Source organism: Nyctereutes procyonoides, unplaced genomic scaffold (genome assembly GCF_905146905.1).
Source record: "Nyctereutes procyonoides isolate TBG_1078 unplaced genomic scaffold, NYPRO_anot_genome, whole genome shotgun sequence".
Lineage (NCBI taxonomy): Eukaryota > Metazoa > Chordata > Mammalia > Carnivora > Canidae > Nyctereutes > Nyctereutes procyonoides.
The window spans coordinates 21,793,138-21,810,124 of NW_026575048.1; the positions used below are offsets into that span (position 1 = coordinate 21,793,138).

The 16,987-nt window shown below is 36.0% G+C and overlaps 1 protein-coding gene across 3 annotated transcripts in view; it reads left to right on the forward strand.

Moving 5' to 3' along the window:
• The window catches only part of BABAM2 (BRISC and BRCA1 A complex member 2), a 408,818-nt gene that overhangs the window by 69,110 nt on the left and 322,721 nt on the right, over window positions 1–16,987 (forward strand). For all 3 annotated transcript variants that reach the window (XM_055326951.1, XM_055326952.1, XM_055326953.1), the window contains exon 4: window positions 15,707–15,801. In XM_055326951.1, the coding sequence (XP_055182926.1) occupies window positions 15,707–15,801 (95 nt within the window). The remainder of the gene's footprint in view (window positions 1–15,706; window positions 15,802–16,987) is intronic.

Genomic DNA, 16,987 nt, shown 5'->3' on the forward strand with positions numbered 1-16,987 from the left:
TGAACCCCTAGTTCTAAAAATAATGTAAAACATCTCACTAATTACTCTGACATTGATTCGTGTTGAAACAATACTATTTTATATCTATTGGCTAAATAAATGTATGTATTTAATTAGTTATTTTTATGTATGATTATCTATTAAATATTGATTTATTAAGAATAATGATCAGTTCTAGATAAGAAGGTCTAAATACTCTCCACCTTATCTCTCTTAGCGGTTGCAGTGAAAAACCGTAGGATACCTGAAGAATACATATAGCAAATATCTGAGAACCCTTGAAAGTAAATAATTGCAGACATACTAAGAACAAAAATCAGAACTCAAAGAATGACACATATAAAAGTTAGTTTTCTGTGTCCTGCCCCCATTTTTTTCTTTCTTATCTCCTGGTTTAGACCCTAGGGCACCCTAGATCCTAGAACTATGCCATAGGCATCAACAGAAAAAGCTCCAGTGAATACTCTTTCTCTTGAGTCATAAGACCAAAAGGAGGAGGCCCCTCAGGCTTATCCTTAAGCTGCACATGTATGGAACCAGACAGAATCAATGTAGCAAAGCCATTGAGAATTGATCTATAAGTGTAGACCATTGCCTAGATCCCAGACTGGTTTCTGGGTAGCACACACTTGGAGAAAACCAGAATAGCATTAAATGGCTTTGAAGACTATACTGACATTTCTTTTTTAAGATTTTATTTATTTATTCATGAGAGACAGAAAGAGAGAGAGAGAGAGAGAGAGAGAGAGAGAGAGAGAGAGAGAGGCAGAGACACAGGCAGAGGGAGAAGCAGGCTCCATGCAGGGAGCCCGACGTGGGACTTGATCCCTGGTCTCCAGGATCATGCTCTGGGCTCAAGGGGGTGCTAAACCACTGAGTCACCTGGGCTGCCGTTTCTTGTACTTGAATCCAACAGAAAAAAAATGTATGTGAAATGCATATGCATTTATGACCAAGTGGATTTTATCCTGGGAATAAACCTACAGCTAACATCATACATGATAAAAGACTAAATGTTTTCCTCCAAGATTGAGAAAAGGCAAGGATGTTCACTTTTATAGCTTCTATATAACATTATACTAGAAGTTGTAGACAGTGTATTATGGCAAGAAAAAGAAATAAAAGCCATACAGATTGGAAAGGAAAAGATAAAACTTTAGCTTTTATTCACATATAACATGTTTGTCTACATTGAGAATCCCAAGGAATTTCTAGAAACCTTCTACAACTAATAAGTTTTTCAAAGATGTAGGATACAAGGTCAGCATAGGAAAGTCAATCCTATTTCTTTTTTTTTAAATCCTGTTTTCTTTATACTAGCAAGAGCAATTAGAAACACAATTTAAAAATAGTGCCATTATAATAGCTACCCTGTAAAAAAAAAGGAAAGGAAAAAATAGATTTTTTAAAAGATTTATTTATTCATGAGAGACACAGAGAGAGATAGAGAGTGAGAGAGAGAGAGAGAGAGAGAGAGAGAGAGAGAGGCAGAGGGAGAAGCAGGCTCCATGTCATGCCCTGGGCCAAAGGCAGGCACTAAACTGCTGAGCCACCTAGGCATCCCAGAATAAAATAGTTATAAATCTAATAAGATATGTTCAGGATCTATATGTAGCAGGTGAGAGGAATTCAGTATATGGAAAGATATCATGTTCATGAATTGGAAGACTCAATATATTTAAATTATTTTCTCTGAATTGATCTACAGTTTTTTTTTTAATTTTTTTTTAATTTATTTATTTATGATAGTCAGAGAGAGAGAGAGAGAGAGAGAGAGAGAGAGAGGCAGAGACATAGGCAGAGGGAGAAGCAGGCTCCATGCACCGGGAGCCCGATATGGGATTCGATCCTGGGTGTCCAGGATCGCGCCCTGAGCCAAAGGCAGGCGCCAAACCGCTGCGCCACCCAGGGATCCCTTGATCTACAGTTTTAATGCAATCCCCATGAAAATCCCAGCAGGACTTTGTAAGATATTAAAAATATTATTTTAACTCAGGAAACAACAGATGTTGGCAAGGATGTAGAGAAAGGGGAACCCTCTTACACTGTTGGTGGAAGTGCAAACTGGTGCAACCACTCTGGAAAATAGTACGGAGTTTCCTTAAAAAGTTAAAAATAGAACTACCCTATGACCTACCAATTGTACTACTAGGTATTTATCCAAAGGATACAAAAAAATTCGAAGGGGCACATGCACCCCAATGTCCAGAGTAGCAATGTCTGCAGTAGCCTAACTATAGAAAGAGCCCAGATGTCCATTGACAGATGAATAGATAAATACATATATACATAATATATGGATATGAATGGATATATATATATATATATATATACACACACACATATATGCATACAAACATACACACATACATAATGGAGTATTACTCAGCCATCAAAAAGAATGAAATCTTGTCATTTGCAATGATGTGGATGGAACTAGAGGGTATTATGCTAAACGAAATAAGTCAGTCAGAGGAAGACAAATAACATATGATTTCACTCATATGTGGAATGTAAGAAACAAAACAGATGAACATAGGGGAAGGGAAGGAAAAATAAAATAGGATAAAAACAGAGAAAGAGGCAAACCATAAGAGACTTTTAACTATAGGAAACAAACTGTGTTGCTGGTGGGGGATGGGATAATTGAGTGATGGACATTAAAGAGGGCACTTGATGTAATGAGCACTTGGTGTTATATGCAATAGATGAATCACTAAATTCTACCCCTGAAACTAGTAACACACTACATGTTAACTAAATTGAATTTAAATAAAAAATTAGAAAAATATTACTTTAAAATTTATTTTGAAAGGCAGAGGAATTACAATAGCCAAAATAATTTTGCCAAAAAGAAAGTTGGAGGAGTCAGACTATTAAATTTTAAGACTGATTCTCAGGGCCAGTGGTATTGGCAAAAGATTAGATACCAATCAATAAAACAAAATAGTCCAGTAATTGAACCACATAAATATGGTCAATTGATTTTTCACAGTTATGCAATAGCACTTCAGTGGAAAAAGGATAGTATTCTTGACAAATGGTGCTAGGACAATTAGGTATTCATATGCCCTCCCTACCCCAAAGAAGGATCTTGACCTGTATCTTAAACCATGTACAAAATATAACAGACCACATTTTGAAATTTCAAACTATAAAATTCTGAGAAGAAAACATAGCAGGAAGTTTTTGTAATTGGAGGTAGGCAATGAATTCTTAGATATGACATCAAGAACACAATCCTCATAAAAAGTTGATAAATTGGATTTCACCAAAATTAAAAACTTGTTCCACTGGAAATGCTTTTGAGGCATTGAACAGATAAGACACACTGGAGAAAGTATTTGCAAATCACATATCTGACAGAAGACAAATTTCACCAAAGAAGATATACAGATTGCAAGTAAGCTCATGAAAAGATGCTCCACTTCATTAGTCATTAAGGAAATGTAAATTAAAACCATCGAGATGCCATGACACACTTATTAGAAGGAGTGAAAAGCAAGGACAGTGACAACTACAGACTGACCACATCAGGTGTAGGTGAGAATGTGTAGCAATAGAAACTCTCATGCTTTGTTTGTGTGACTGTTAAATGAAAGAGCCATTCTGGAAAACAGTTTGGTAGTTTGTTTTAGGGCTACACTTTTTCACATGACCTGCTGTTTTAGGATACACTTTTTCATGTTGCCTACTGATTCCACTCTTAGGTATCTAGAAATGACAATCATTTCTCTAGAAATGGAGATTTTATGTTTACACAAAAACCTGTACATCGATATTTGTAGTAACATCATTCATGACTTATCAAAAACTGAACTAGGGGGCAGCCTGGGTGGCTCAGCGGTTTAGCGCCACCTTCAGCCCAGGGCCTGATCCTGGGGACCTGGAATCGAGTCCCATGTCAGGCTCCCTGCATGGAGCCTGCTTCTCCCTCTGCCTGTGTCTCTGCCTCTCTTTCTCTCTCTCTCTCTCCCTCTGTGTCTCTCATGAATAAATAAATAAAATCTTAAAAACAAAACAAAACTGGAACTAACTCAAATGTCATCCATTGGGCAAATGGATAAACAGACTAATAAACAGACTACACCTTCATAGAATGGAACACTAGTCAGCCATAAAAAGGAACAAACTGCCGATACATGCACTTATATATATCAATATATTTGGCTACACATTCTCAAATCTGTGCTAGGTGAAAAGAAGCCAGTTTCAAAAGATTACAATCTATATGGTTCCATTTGTATGACATTCTGGGCAATGTGAAATTGAAGGGACAGAGAACAGATCAGAGGTTGCCAGGGCAGAGGGATAGTGGGAAAATTTAACTACAAAGTGGGAAAATTTAACTACAAAGGGATAGCATAAGGAAATTTGGGAGGGTGATAGAATTGTTCTGTATCCTCGTTTTGGTGGTTTACGCAAATCTATGTACATGAATCTATGTACATGAATCTATACATGTGATAAAACTCATGTACAAAAAAAGAGAATTGTACTGTATATAAAATTTTAAAAAATAGCTTAAAATTTAATTTCACCCTTGTATTTTTTTAAGATTTTATTTATTCATAGAGACAGAGAGAGAGAGAGAGAGAGAGAGAGAGAGAGAGAGGCAGGCAGAAACACAGAGGGAGAAGCAGGCTCCATGCAGGGAACCCGATGTGGGACTCGATCCCTGGACTCCAGGATCATGCCCTGAGCCAAAGGCAGACGCTCAACCACTGAACCATCCAGGCATCCCACTCTTGTATTCTTTTCATGTGGCTACTAATAAGTTTAAAACTAGGTACATATTGTATTATATTTGGTACATTGGTATTGGAATGTATTTGGAATATTGGTATATTAAGGTACACTTGTATTATATTTCTGTTATATAGCATAACTTTAGAAATGCAAAGAAGCATTAGATATAGTCTCAATCTAGAGATAGGGATCTGTAGAAGGAAGTCTCATAAGGAAAGAAGGCCAATTTAAATGACCTGTTTTATTTGTCCCCACTTCCATCATTTCTTCTACGGGTAGTTTTTGAAGACATGTTTCATGCAAATTATGCCAACTCTCAGATATGATAATTCTTTATAGTTTATTTCCCTTGTTACAGGAAAAGAAATTCTACCTCTCAAAAAAAAAAAAGAAATTCTACCTCTCAAGACAAAATCTGTGTTGTACAATGGAACATTGACACTATCTCTAAATTTGTAGGACAAACAGTATATCTTTGAGGCACTTGGTAAATTTCTTTGTGATATCCTTGTGATGAATGTTTAGTCTCATAGTGTTATTGGGTAAATATTATTTAAAAGATTGTACCCAAGAGGTACTGATTAATTGAACTGTGGCTGCCAGAGAGGGAGTTTTCCAGAAGCATGCTTATATCTGTTTATAACTCAGAACTGGGAGTGCCAACCCAAAATTGGAATAGAATCTAAGAATATTGTAACAGGCTGTAAATAGAGAGATAAATCTAACAAGATTGAAATATAATAGGGATAAATTTAAAATCCTGAAATGGATTCTGAAATTCAGCTGTCCAAATTAAGAATGAGGGATATGTGGCTTAGCAATAGTGTGTATATAGAAGTCTTCGGGCTTTTAGTTGATAGGAAGCACAATACAAATCAACACTGATGTGGCTGCCAACAAAGTAATTTCAGTTTGCCATGCTATTTATTAATAGAAGTTTAGCATCTAAAATGAAGCCATGGGTTTTTTCCTCTTGATTCTGTGTTCTTTAGAGTGCACCTGGAATCTTATGTGTAGTTCTGGGTTATCCTGGAAGAGAATTCCTGACAAACTGGTACATATGAAGAGAAGAGAGAGGACAGGGCAGTAAAGGAAATTGAGGCCGTGTTATATGAGGAATAATGAAAGAAACTGGAGTATTTATTTAGCCTGGCCAAGAGGTGACTCATGGTGGGGTTAAAAGAGAGGTCACAAGGACTGCCTGCAAATCATTGAAGGGCTATGATATTAAAGTGAAACTAGAATTGTTGGTTAAATTTTTAAGATCCAATGGATGACATTTTTGAAGAGAAAGAATTAAATTTAAGTGTAAGGAAACATTATCAAGAGTTGGAGCTAACTCTTGTAAATGAGTCCCCTCTCAGAAGTCTTTTGTAAAGCTATTGCTTGAACCTACCTTTCCATTGAAAATCCTCATTACCCTGGCATTTTCACAAGATTCATATCTGACTCTTACTTCCTATTCTTGGAGTTTCAGTAAGTTATCATTTTATCCAACAATTGATAGGAATAATTCTTTGATCATTCCAAAAACTCCAGTTATTTACCATTTGAATTGTTTATTTGAAAGTTGGTTTTCCTGGCACTTAAACTTTAAGACAGACAAACCAACATGATAGTATTTCACTGGTGAAAGAATAAGAAAAGGAGCATGTGGATAAGCTGTGTACTGTCTGTAACTGGGGAGCAGGACATCTGGTCGATCCTGCAGATCTGGTGATTGGGCTTTCTGGAGATGGTGCTGATAGCTTCTAAAGATTGTCAGCCTCCAAGGTATAATGTGAATCAAAGCTATCTTCCACCTGGAACTTCTGTGATTTCATGTAAATGTAATATCATGAGTAATGGTAAGTCTGTATTTTCAAAGGGAGGAACTTGTACCTGTTGGTCCCACTATGGTAGCCTGGGCAATTTTTAGGGAGTCATGAAAAATAAGACCTGAAACTACCATTTTGTTGTCGGGTGGTCATAACACTTCTAGCCATTCTAGGTGTTTGTTTCTTTACTTTTTACTTTGTTTTTTAACCTCACCTTATATCACTTCTTATCCTATTTTTATTTCTTTGTACTCTTGCCTATTCTTTCATTTTATGAAAAGTTGAAATAAGCAGTATCCAAGTAATGTATGCTCTGTGTTCATATCATCTTCTCTAGGGTGAAATAGAGGAAATACAATGTTATTGCTCTTCTGTATGATTTGTGTTGGTCTTTTCTCTGCCATCTCTGCCTTGAGGTCAGGTACTATGTTTTCTCCTTCCTGTATAACTCCCCAGGTGTCCAATATGTCCATCTGTGCATGGTGGGTTTTTAATAAATGTTATTGACTGATTTACTGACTGTTCACCATAGCAAGAAAACAATGCCACGTTTTATTCCAAAGAGGCTATCGTGTATTGAGGCAAAGTGTTTCAAGAGTTCTTTGAGGTTGAAGGTAAGTATCTGAGAAATTCTGAAATGTAAGAGTGTGAGATTCTGAAATATATTTAAATTACTTCCTTGTTTTGAAAAATGCTTGTATAATGTTTTTTCCTGTATGCAGAATAGTAATTTCCTTTTTTCTCTCCAAAGAGATCTTTTTAGTTGAAGATGTGCTAATCTGGTATACATTGTTTTTAAAAAAATTATTGTGTTATCAAATACTTTTGACTGCTTTAGAAATTTTAAAAAATCAATAAAAATTAAAAATCAACATTCTCCAATATTTTCCTTTAAAATGGAGCCATTTGGGGAGTGCCTGGGTGGCTCATTTGGTTAACTTCTGTCTTCGGTGCAGGTCATGATGCTGGGGTCATGGGACCCACCTCCACATCAGGCTCCCTGGTCTGCCAAGAGCCTGCTTCTCCCTCTCCCTCTGCTGCTTCTCTTGCTTGTACTCTCTCTCTGTCAGATAAGTAAATAACTAAAATCTTCCAAAAGGGCCACTTGGGGACTTTTTTTAATTTTTTTTATTTTTTATTTTTTTAAATTTATTTATTTATTTATTTATTTATTTATTTATTTATTTATTTATTTATTTATTTATGATAGTCACACAGAGAGAGAGAGGCAGAGACACAGGCAGAGGGAGAAGCAGGCTCCATGCACCGGGAGCCTGACATGGGATTCGATCCCGGGTCTCCAGGATCATGCCCTGGGCCAAAGGCAGGCGCCAAACCGCTGTGCCGCCCAGGGATCCCATTTTTTTTTTTTTTTTTTTTAAAGTAGGCTCTTTGACCAGCATGGAGCCCAAGGCAGGGCTTGAACTCACTACCCTGAGATCAAGACCTGAGATGAAATTAAGAGTCACACATTTAACCAGCTGAACCACCTAGGCACCCCTGGGGGATCTTCTTGAAAAATAAAGTTCTTTGTTAGTATTCATTGTATAAAAATATTCTTTGCTTTTAAAAAGGGCTCACTGTAGAGTTTATTTTTTATTTATTTATTTATTTTTTAATTTTTATTTATTATTTATGATAGAGAGAGAGAGAGAGAGAGAGAGAGAGGCAGAGACACAGGCAGAGGGAGAAGCAGGCTCCATGCACCGGGAGCCCGACGTGGGACTCGATTCCGGGTCTCCAGGATCGCGCCCTGGGCCAAAGGCAGGCGCCAAACTGCTGCGCCACCCAGGGATCCCTCACTGTAGAGTTTAAATGGAAAACTTCCCAACTGTATTTTCAAGATGGTTTTATTTATAAAAAAATAAATTAACTCATAACCATTGAGTAAACACTTTCTAATTTATTTGTATTTTAGTCAAGATTAAAGTGGAACAAATTTTTACATCAGATTAAAAAAACATCTTTACTGAGATATAATTCTCATAGCATCCAACTTACTCTTTGAAGGATACAATTCAGTGGCTTTTTAATATATTCACAAAGTTGTACAACCTTTAATATTAATTTCAACATTTCGATTTTCATCACCAGTAAAAGAAACTGTGTACTCATTATCATTAGCAGCCCCCCCACCCCCCACCTCTGGCAGCCATTAGTCTACTTTCTATCTCTATGGGTTTGCATATTATGGACATTACATATAAATGGAATTATTCAATAATCATACCTATTTGTGGACTTTTGTCTTTGACAGTTTTCACATAGCATAAAGTTTTCAAGGACATCCATATTGTAACATGTATCAATACTTCTTTCTTTATAGCTGAATGATAGTTCATTGTATGTATTTGCCACATTTTATTTCTACATTGATCAGTTTATGGACTTTGGGTTGTTTTACTTTTTGGCTATTGTGGACAATGTTGATGAAAACATTCATATGCAAGCTTTTGTGTAGACATGTTTTCACTTTTCTTAGGTATGTACCTAGCAGTGGAATTGGTGGGTCATAAGGTAACTCTGTATTTAACATTTTTTGGAACAGCCAAACAGTTTTCCAAAGTGATGGCACCTTTTTATATTCTCACCATCAGAGTATGAGGATTCTAGTTTTTCCATGTCTTCACCAACACTTACCATTGTCTTTTTGACTGTAGCAATAATAGTTGGTGTGAGGTAGTATTAAATTGTGTTTTTTTTCTTAAGATTTTATTTATTCGAGAGGCACCTGGGTGGCTTAGTGGTTGAGTGTCTGCCTTTGGCTCAGGTTGTGATCCGGGGGTCCTGGGATCAAGTCCTGCATCAGACTCCTTGGAGGGAGCCTGTTTCTCTCTCTGCCTGTGTCTCTGCTTCTCTCATGAATAAATAAATAAAATCTTAAAAAAAGAATAATGTTAAAAAAATATTTTATTTATTTGAGAAATAGAGAAAGAGAGCATGAGCAGTGGGAGGGGCAGAGGGAGGAGGAGGAACAGAGGGAGAGGAAGAAACAGACTCCCCACTGGGCAGGGAGCTTGATGTGTGGGGCTCAATCCCAGGACCCCAGGATCATGACTTGAGCCCAAGGCAGACGCTTAACCAACTGAGCCACCCAGGGACCCCTCAAATTGTAGTTTTGATTTTGATTTCCTTAATGACTAATGATGTTGAGCATCTTTTTTTGTGCTTATGAGTCATTTCTATATCTTTTTTGAAGAAATATCAAATATTTTGTCCATTTTGATTTTTAATTAATGAAAGTTCACCTTCTTTCTTTTTTAAAAAACATTTAATTCTGGTATAGTTAGCATACAGTGCCATATTAATTTGAGCTGTATAATATAGTGATTCAAGAATTCCATACATTAGTCAGTAACAATTCCATACATTACTCAGTACTCATCAAGATAAGAGTACTCATAATCTCTATAGCCTATTTCACCCATCCCCCTGCCCACCTTCCCTCTGGTTACTATCTGATTGTTCTCTGCAGTTAAGAGTCTGTTGTCTGTTTGTCTTCCTCCCCCCACCTTTGTTCATTTGTCTTGTTTCTTTCCTTTTTTTTTTTTAAATATTTTTATTTATTTATTCATGAGAGACACAGACTGAGAGAAAGAGGCAGAGACACAGGCAGAGGGAGAAGCAGGCTGTATGCTGGGAGCCCGATGCGGGACTCGATCCCGGGACTCCAGGATCATGCCCCAGGGCTGAAGGCAGGCCTTAAACTGCTGAGCCACCCAGGAATCCCCTGTCTTGTTTCTTAAATTCCACATATGAGTGAAATCATATGGTATTTGTCTTTCTCTGATTTATTTCACTTAGCATTATACTCTCTAGCTTCATTTGTGTTGTTGCAAATAGCAAGGTGTATACACACACACACATATCTTCTTTATCCATTTATCTATTGATAGACACTTGGGTTGCTTCCATAGTTTGGCTATTGTAAATAATGCTTCTTTGCCCATTTTTAAGTTGAATTATTTGTCTTTTTATTGTTTAGGTATAAGAGTTCTTTATATATTCTGGATATAGGTTATTTGTCAGATAATGTGATTTGCTAAATCATGTATTTCCTCTTTTTCTGTGGATTGTCTTTTCACTTTCTAGATAATGTTCTTTGAAAGACAGGAGTTTGAGATTTTTTTCTGAGGTTCAGTTTATATAGTTTTTCTTTTGTTCTTTGTGCTTTTGATCTCATATCTAAGTAAACATTGCTTAGTTATGAGAATTTATTCTTATATTTTCCTCAAAGAGTTTTATAGTTTTTGCTCTTACACTTAGGTCTTTGATCCATTTTGAGTTAGTTTTTGTATATGATATGAGTTAGGGACTCAGATTCATTCTTTTGCATGTGGCTATCCAGTTGGCCCAGCACCATTTATTAAAAAGACTCTTAATCTGTTCAGGCTACTATAAAAATTACCTACACTGGGTGACTTAAACAAATATTTATTTTTCACAGGAGTCTGGGAAATCTGAGATCAAGGTGTTGGCAAGTTCAGTGTCTGGTGAGGTCTACTTCCTAGTTTATAGACAGTTTGTCTTTTCACTTACCTCACATGGCAGAAGGAGGCAAGGGAGCTCTCTTGAGTTTCTTTTATAAAGGCATTAATCCCATTCATGAGGGTCCTACCCTTATGACTTAGTCACCTATTGAAGGCCTTCACCTCCAAGTGCCATCACATCGGGGATTAGGTTTCAACATGTGAATTTTAAGGGGATGCATTCAGTCTGTAGCAGACTCTTTTATTTTAAAAAAAATTTAAATTGTGGTAAAAATAACATAAAATTTGCCATCTTATTTTTGTGTATATTTCAGTAGTGTTAATAACATTCATATTGTTGTACCACTAATCTTCATAACCCTTTTCATCTTTAAAAACTGGAATTCTGTACTAATTAAACAGCTTCTAATTCTCCCCTTCTGACGGCTCTTGCTAACCACCATTCCACCATTCTTTCTATCTCTGAATTTGTCTACTCTTGGTACCTCATATGAGTGGGCTTATAAAGTATTTGTCTTTTTGTGACTGGCTTATTTTCACTTACCATAGATAGCATCCTCATGTTTCATCCATATTATTTTAAAAGGCTGAAGAATACTCCATTTGCGTGTATACCACATTTGGTTTATTTATCTGTCAGTGGACACTTGGGTTGTTTCCACTAGGCTATTCTGAATAATGCTGCAGTGAACATGGGTGTACAAATGTCTGTTTGAAACACTGATTTCACTTCTTTTGAGTATATACCCAAGAGAGTAGAATTGCTTGATCATATGGTAATTTTGTTTTTAAATTTTTGAGGTACCACCATATTGTTTTCCACATCAGCTATACCATTTTACATTCATCTCCACGGTATACAGGGGTTCCCATTTCTCTACACCCTCACCAACACTTGTTATATTCTCTTTCTCTCTCTTTTTAAAATAGTAATCATCTCTTTTTTTGATAGTAGTATTTTTTATGAGTGTGTGGTGGTAAGAAGACTCTTTTTACCCTATTGAATTGTCTTGGCAGCTTTGTCAAATATCAATTGACTATAATAAAAGAGGTCATAGGGATGAAAAGTATAAAACAGGGAATATAGTCAATAATATTGTAATACACTTGTCATGGAGAGTATTTTGTAATGTATATAATGTATATAGTGATTATTGAATCACTGTGTTGTACACCTGAAACTAACTTAATATTATATGGCAAAAATACTTCACTTGAAATTAAAATATTCAATTGACTGTAAATGTGAAAGTGTTTCCAGACTCTGAATTTTATTCCATTGTTCTTATGAGAGTAGCACACTTTCTTGATTACTGTGACTCTGTAATAAGTTTTAAAATTGGGAAATGTGTTTTCCGATTTGTATTTTTTCCAAGATTGCTTTTTGGCCATGCTGGAACCTTTGCATGTCTGTCTGACATTTAGGATAAGTTTGTCAATTTCTACAAAAAAAGCCAGTAGGGATTTTGATAGGGATTGCATGAAACCTGTGGATTAATTTAGGTGGTACTTCCATCTTAATAATATTAAGTCTTCTGATCCATGAACATGAGATGTTTTTCCATTTATGTAGGCCTTCTTCCATGTCTTTCAACAATGATTTATTGTACAAGTTTTGCACTTTTACAAGTAATGTCTTTAACAATGTTTTTGTGTAAAAGTTTTACACTTGTTTCACTAAATTTATTCCTAAGTATTTTATTCTTTTTGGTTCTTTTTGGTTGTAAATGGAATTTCTTTTAAAAATTTCATTTCTGGGTTATTCATTGATAGTGTATAGAAGTGCAGTTGGTTTTATACATATCTTATATCTTGCAACCTTACTGAACTTATTTGTATGTGTGTGTGTGTGTGTATGCCTTAGGATTTTCTATATGCAAAATCATGTCATCTGTGCACAGAGATAATTTTGCTTTTTCTTTCTGATCTGGATGCCATTCATTTTTTTTTTCTTGCCTAATTGCCCTAGCTAGAACCTCCAGTCCAGGGTTGAGTAGAATTGCCAAGAGTGAATTTCCTTGGATCAGATTTTTAATCTGTAGTGTTTTGGAAATATGTATACTGACAGTGATTGTTTGAGAACTTGTAAATCCAGCTTTATGTCCTCTTGTAGTAACAGAAGTAACAAACTTCTATTGGAATTTATAATGCTGTTTATTTTTTCAACATTAATAGACACAATAGATTCTAACTTGACTTTCTCCAAAACTTTGGTGCCTCTCCTTTTTAGCTTTATAAATTTGTTTTCTAAATGTCACTAAAGCAAGCCAATTGTGGGACTTCTAAAAACATATCTCTAATGTAAATGTCCTCTTCAGGAATTGTGAGTACTGAGTATAGTTGAATAAGAATGAATAATCTTCTGAACTTTATTCCTATTATAGATTTTTGTCAGTACTTAGATATCCAATTCAGAGAATAGAATTTTTTTTCATGTATTAGAGCATTTCTTGAATATACTCTGCATGTTACACTTTGACCATTGGAAATATGAAATAAATATAAGCATGTTTATTCTCTGAATGCTTGCAAGTTATTTAGGAAGATCAAGCATATGTACTTATCTTATACTGCTCTGCATTTGTGGTTCTGTGTATAATGTTCCTGGCTTCCTAACTAAATGTAAGCTCCTTGAGGAGAACCATCTTTGTATTGACACAGTGTCATAGTGCCTCACATATGCCATGTGTTTATTATGAATTCTTGAAATTAACAGAACAGGAAAAACCATATAATACTACAATGAAATACTGAAGTGAATGGCATAACCAATCAGTACTGTTGAATGTCAGGGGTAATGATGATCAGTGTGTACTGGATTTATTAGGAAAGTCTTTATGCAAGACAAGGTAATTAAATGGACTCATGGTTGGAGCAGGGTTCAAAATTTTTTTTCATTGGATTCATGAATGTATGAACTAGGTCATCTGGGCCTGGATAGAGCTGTTTGCAGCAGGAAATACCCATATGAGAAACATTTTGGAAGAAAAATTGAGGGGACTTGTTTTCTAAGAATATAAAGGGTGTGGGTAAGGTCAAAGAAGACATTAAAGTCACAGCATGGGAGATTAAGGAATTCCTAGAAATAGAGAAACCAGCTAAGGGGAAGAGAGGAGTGGGAAAAGGGACAGTCATGAGCATGTTTTTAGACTTGCTGAGTTTGACATTAAAATACATAGTATGTAGTTAGAGGAAAGAAGGCTCAAATGAGAACTGAGATCAGCGTATCATTGGATATAATTATGAAGATATTGTTTGAGCAGGAAAAATGATTGGACTGATAGAATTGTGTGTGCATGTACACACATATACATACCCTTATATGCTAGAATCCAATATGTGTGTTTGATTGTTGATATACTAATCTATGGGTTGGCATTAGCAGAATGATGAGTACTGGTTCTTGGGTAAGCAGGGGACAAAAGCTAAGGGGACAGGAAAGGAACAGAGGTAGAAGAACTTAACACAGATTTGCTAAGGAGACGCTGTAATTTGTCTTGTGTTTCAAAATGATATTAATAATAACTAGTAGAACTCTAATATCACTTACTAAGTGCTTGCTGTGTACCAGACACTGTGATAAGGCATGCTATCTCTATTTATCCTCACATCCAGTTTGTGATATCAGTACTATTAGATTCCCTTTTACTGATAAAGAAACTAAAGTCTAAAGAAATTAAAATTTGCCCCAGAGTTGAGCTAATAAGTAATTAGGATACAGTGTGGATATAAAACTGACTTTCTTGATTCCAAGCCAGATATTCTTTCCATTATACCAAAGGTTTATGTGTTTAATTTCTTCAAGGTAAAGTCTTTATCTTTAGAGAAATAGTCCCCAGTAGAGGCTTATTAATTAGCAGGTAGTGACTGAACAGTAACATTTCCTATAGAAAAATCTGCATATAATTTGGATGTGGCTGCTTCTGCTTTTCTGCTTGGGTGTTTGTATTTATAATGTGGTAGGAGATAAAACTTTTTTGATTGCATATTGTGAATATTTTATTTTTTATTTTAAAGATTTTATTTATTTATTCAAGAGAGACACAGAGGGAAGAGAGAGGCAGAGATACAGGCAGAAGGAGAAGCAGGCTCCTCGCAGGGAGCGTGATGGCGGGACTCGATCCCGGGAGTGGGATCACACCCTGAGTCAAAGGCAAACGCTCAACCGCTGAGCCACTCAGGCATCCCTATTTATTTTATTTTTAAAGATTTTATTTATTCATTTTAGAGAGAGATTGCACATGAGAGTGGGGAGGAGCAGAGGGGGAAGGAGAGAGAGGGAGAAAGAATCCCAAGCAGACTCTGCACCTTATGGAGTGTGGAGCCCTATGGATGGGGGGGTGGTTTGGGAGTGGGAGGTGGTGGTGGCTTGACCTCACGAACCTGAGATCATGACCAGAGCTGAAACCAAGAGTCAGATGCTTAACTGACTACACCGCCCAGGTGCCCCTGTGGATATTAATTTTAAAAGACATTATCAGTTCTCTCATTTGAAGAATTAATCATTCAGAGAGTGCTTCTCAAATTTTTTTGTCAAACTAATATAAACTATAAACTAAACTTCTTTTAGAAGTGTTTCTGATGTATGCCTCAAAACATTCGTAAATTAGCAAGGAAATAATAAGGGCCTGATGTTTTCTTTTTTTTCAGGGGACATCATTTTCAATGCCCAATACCCAGAGCTGCCCCCTGATTTTATCTTTGGAGAAGATGCTGAATTCCTGCCAGATCCCTCGGCCCTGCATGTGAGTACTGCAGGCTTGTTTCGGACGATCTTTATTTGTTGAAGGAAAATAAAATTAGCTTTTGACAATTGCTTGAAAGATAAATTTGCCAAACATGTGGGGTTTTTTTCCACCCCTTTTTTCTCTATCCTCTGCAATAAGTACAGCTCTTCCTGTGCCAAAATAGTTTAAAGAAAAGATTTTTTTCATTGCAGTTCTACTTTCAGACTATTTTGAATTCAAATCTCAAGCATATTGGTTACAATATTTTTACTTCAGCCTAAAGAGACATGTTGAAGACATTTCTTTATTTTAATTTAATATTTCATGCCTGCAATCAATTTTCTGATGTTTACTAACACTTCATCACAGAGCTTGTTAGGGGAGTGTTTCTTGGCTCTTCAAGAGGCCTTTTTTTATATAGAAGTGAAAGTGGCAAATTTGGACTTGTATCCATATTATCTCATTATTATCAGAAGGGTAAAGACCAGATTAAGTGTTCTTGATTAAGCAAGACCAAAAACTTTGTAGTTAAAGTAAAATGTTTCTGGGGTTAAAAGCAAGGAAAGGAGTGGTGGTACTTGTCAGAGCACATGTGGTTTACATAAAAAATTGTGTGTTTCACATTGCTGGTGGAGAAAAACATGTGCCATTTTGTTTAAAAGGTCTGACCAGACAAAATGTCTTTCTTTCCCAAGTCCAGTTTTGCTTTGATGCCTATACTGTAAGAGGGTTTTGTTTTTCAAAACTATGTTCTTTGCTTTGTTTTTTGGACACATTTTGTCTCAAAGTTTTGTAATTAAAGATTTTGATGACTTACTTTGAAATTTTGCCCTCCTCCCTTTTTAAAAAGGGAAGTGTTAAATGGGAAGTATGAACCCAAACCTAAAGAATGATCTTAAATTTTAGAACACAGCTGTAAAAATGCAATTGGCAAGAGTAGGGTAGGTTTGTTGCAAAATTTTTAGTAATTACACTCAAACTGTTAGTTGATTTTTAAAAATTTGTGGTTTAAACATGATTCCTTTAGATGCTATATGTTGCATATTCACCTCATATTGAAGCTGAGGGGTTATGTAGAGAAAATGAGGCAGAAGTATCTCTACAGGCCTCTTCTGTGTTAACACTGCCAGTGGAGGCTAGCATATGCTAAATGCCAAAGATGTATTGTAGGCTAAGTGCTCCAGGAATTTCAAGAAGGTTGTCA